Source organism: Gastrolobium bilobum, unplaced genomic scaffold, assembly GCF_033153095.1.
Source record: "Gastrolobium bilobum isolate Gb01-03AN ecotype WA unplaced genomic scaffold, APGP_CSIRO_Gbil_v1 utg140707, whole genome shotgun sequence".
Lineage (NCBI taxonomy): Eukaryota > Viridiplantae > Streptophyta > Magnoliopsida > Fabales > Fabaceae > Gastrolobium > Gastrolobium bilobum.
The window spans coordinates 37,947-40,840 of record NW_026899357.1 but is presented as its reverse complement, the minus strand read 5'-3'; the positions used below and the strand labels follow the sequence as shown (position 1 = coordinate 40,840).

The window sequence follows — 2,894 nt, the reverse complement described above, 5'->3', positions numbered from 1 at the left end:
TTCTGTCAAAAAATCTTGTATTAGTTTTCGACGAAAAACAAATTCCGTCGAAATTTTTTGACAGAAAATGAATAAAATTCTGTCAAAAAATTTTGTAATCATTTTTTACAAAAAATGAATTAAATTCTGTCAAAAACTATTGCCTTAATTTTCAACGAAATTGCTTTTTTGTCAAATTTTATTTTAATTTTGCTCTACAAAATTAATACCTTTTTATCTTTTGCACCTAATTAACAAATATAAAGAAAGTAAATAATATATCAAATTCATATTGATCTTAATGTAATTATGTGTACAAATGTCTCTGTTATATACTAATGAAAAAAGTCTATGTCTATGTCATATACATCCAAACAAGATACAAAAATCATGTTTTGCAGCCCTTTTCTGTTGTTGTGGAGCCCTCTTCTATTGTTGTACAGTCCTTTCCTCTTGTTGTGCAACTGTACCTGTAGGCATGTAAAATATTTAAAACACAAATAATTGGAAAAGCACAACAAATCTAACATAATATATAGTCTGAAGTTATACAACCAACCAAAAATACTTACTCATATTTTCCAATGGCTTCTTCAGGTTAACAATTTATTGCTGCAAAGGTCATATTAATGGTCTACGGATAAAAATTATATATATAAGCTTCTGGTTACAAAAACAAAATTTATCAAGTACTCTGATATTCCCCAACATGCATTTAAATACAACCAAAAATGAACATAAGAAACAGAGAGGGAAAACAAGAAGGAAAATAGGCCAACAATAATTCATTTGTAATATATATATATATATATATATATATATATATATATATATATATATAAAAGTTACTTTAGTTTTATAAGTTACGTAAGTTATATATATATATATATATATATATATATATATATATATATATATATATATATACTAACGTAACTTTTATAAGTTACGTAGCCTTATAAAGAGATACATAATAAGAAACTTTTATAAGTAACGTAACTTTTATAAGTTCTTGCCAAATAAGATACATAATAAGAAATCTAAAGAGATGTCATGAAAATTAAATGGGTATTTCTAAACTAGGATAACAAGCCTACCTCTTCGTAGGTCACTCTCATCTAATACATCATCGTGTATCAAACTTGCAGTATGAATCATTTCAATTATCTCTGCTAATAATTAGGTAGGGATTTCAGTCACAGTAAAAACAAATAAGAATGGCATTCAAAAAAATCATTCAATCTCATTAAAACTAATTTAAATTTAATAATTAATCCTGAAATATTATAATTTGTAAACTTGTATCAAGAGACAAAGAATTATGATGTTATCAAACAAAACTGAAATGAGGGATTCAGTAAAACTTAACAACAACAATGAGCAAAGAAAGTCATGTGTCCAATCACTAAACATTGAATATCATTCAACAGCATATGTCCCATATTTTATCCCATTCAAACTTCCACAATTTTTTTGGTCTGGTCAATGCAATATCAGTAATGGTGAAACAACACAAGAATTCACCAGATGGGACAGGAACAATTATAAGTCAATCACAGTAGTTAGTAAAACAGCACAAAATATGAATCCCAAAACCATCACTTACCGACTGAAGATTTTTATTAAGGGTTTGCAGATCATCAGCAACCACTTCAAACAACCGAGTAGGGGAAATGGGGGTTTCGAAATAACTCTTCAAGTCCAATCCTCCTGTAAGACCTTTAATTGCTTGAGTTCCACCTATGCAAAAACAAAATCAAAACTTTTAATATCTAGTTCCACTGCAATAACCAATACCTATGTTACTTTATTCATTCAAACTAGAAACATGAAGCAACTCTACTACACACTTCTATTGAAAAAAATCTTATACCATCAACCGTAGGCTCTGCAGTCTTCATAGAAGAAACCCGAGATTTCGTGCTCCTACTCTGACAACAAATCAATTTACGAGTTCCATGTCCTCTGCCACACCCTTTAGAATCCACCTTTGCATAATTCCTCACCGTGTAACGGTCAAAAGAAGCATTGGATGCACAGCCACAAGAAACCAATTTTTTCCCAGCAAAATCAATGCTTTTGCTTGTCAAAGGCATCATTCTGTCCCAAATCACAAAACCCAGATGGGAAATGAGCTCAATTTCCCGTTAAGAAGAGACCCATCAGCAAGCTGCAGACGTTGGAGGAAGAAGAAGAAGCGATGTTGAGTTGAAAGTTTCTATAGAAAAGAAAAAAACAAACAAGGGCCTTTCTGGCTCACAAGTTTGAAGTGAAAACTCGCAGTACAAGTTAGAGTTGAATGAGTGGATCCTAAGCGAACACATAGGACTACTGCCTTTGATTTCTTATCACTTGGAGAGAGAAACTGATTAGAACGAAATCTGTGACTCATGCTTCTTGCTTCGGACATTTGATAAAAAGGATAATATGAACTCGAACGGTGGGTCATTTTGAGCGTGGGGAGAGAGTGAGAAAGATTTAGGGGGAAAGTGGGAAAATTTTTGAAGGAATGAAGGGAAAATTTTCACATAAATAATTTTTATTTATAAATTTTTCACAAACGATTTTTGACCGAATTTAATTTAAATTCCGTCGAAAAGTAAATTTTATAAATATAACTTTTTTTTTTGTAATCATATAATACAAAGTTTTACTCGAAAGCATGGCTTCCAAATTTTAAATAATATAGTATAATTTTTTTTTGGGTAAACTAATAGGGATAGGATATTGTGACACCCAAGTTATGTTACACCCATGTGACACCCAGTCAATCTCACCGTTAGATCGCTTATGTTGATCCAACGGTTATATTAATTTCCATCTTTGTATGGTCATGATTTCCCAAATTTAAAGTGAAAGCATTAAATATGGGAAATCATAACCATACAAAGGTAGAAATAAATATAAAATATTAA

General features: G+C 30.5%; 1 protein-coding gene across 4 annotated transcripts; it reads right to left on the bottom strand.

The window, feature by feature from the left end:
• Positions 1-280: 280 nt before the first annotated feature.
• Positions 281-2,394, bottom strand: LOC133289817 (solanesyl diphosphate synthase 1, chloroplastic-like). 4 transcript variants are annotated; one of them, XR_009748537.1, is made up of 4 exons: positions 1,853-2,394; positions 1,586-1,719; positions 552-613; positions 281-449 (listed from the first exon to the last, which is right to left on the bottom strand). XR_009748537.1 is itself a non-coding variant. In XM_061487819.1 (3 exons), exons 1-3 carry the CDS (start codon positions 2,076-2,078, stop codon positions 315-317), a joined length of 495 nt encoding a protein of 164 aa, XP_061343803.1. In that variant the 5' UTR covers positions 2,079-2,388; the 3' UTR covers positions 281-314. The 4 variants fall into 4 exon arrangements, 2 of the variants coding, with proteins under 2 accessions (XP_061343803.1, XP_061343804.1); XR_009748536.1 differs by lacking the exon at positions 552-613 and adding an exon at positions 1,077-1,148 and having other exon boundaries at positions 1,853-2,389; XM_061487819.1 differs by lacking the exon at positions 552-613 and having other exon boundaries at positions 1,853-2,388.
• Between the last annotated feature and the right edge of the window lie 500 nt (positions 2,395-2,894).

Excerpts from the sequence above, each read along its gene's own strand:
- LOC133289817 (XM_061487819.1), bottom strand. The coding sequence starts at position 2,078 with ATGATGCCTTTGACAAGCAAAAGCATTGATTTTGCTGGGAAAAAATTG. Across the intron at positions 1,720-1,852 it reads TGCAGAGCCTACGGTTGATG|GTGGAACTCAAGCAATTAAA; the intron begins GTATAAGATTTT and ends GTTTTTGCATAG. Across the intron at positions 450-1,585 it reads TTAATAAAAATCTTCAGTCG|GTACAGTTGCACAACAAGAG; the intron begins GTAAGTGATGGT and ends ACATGCCTACAG.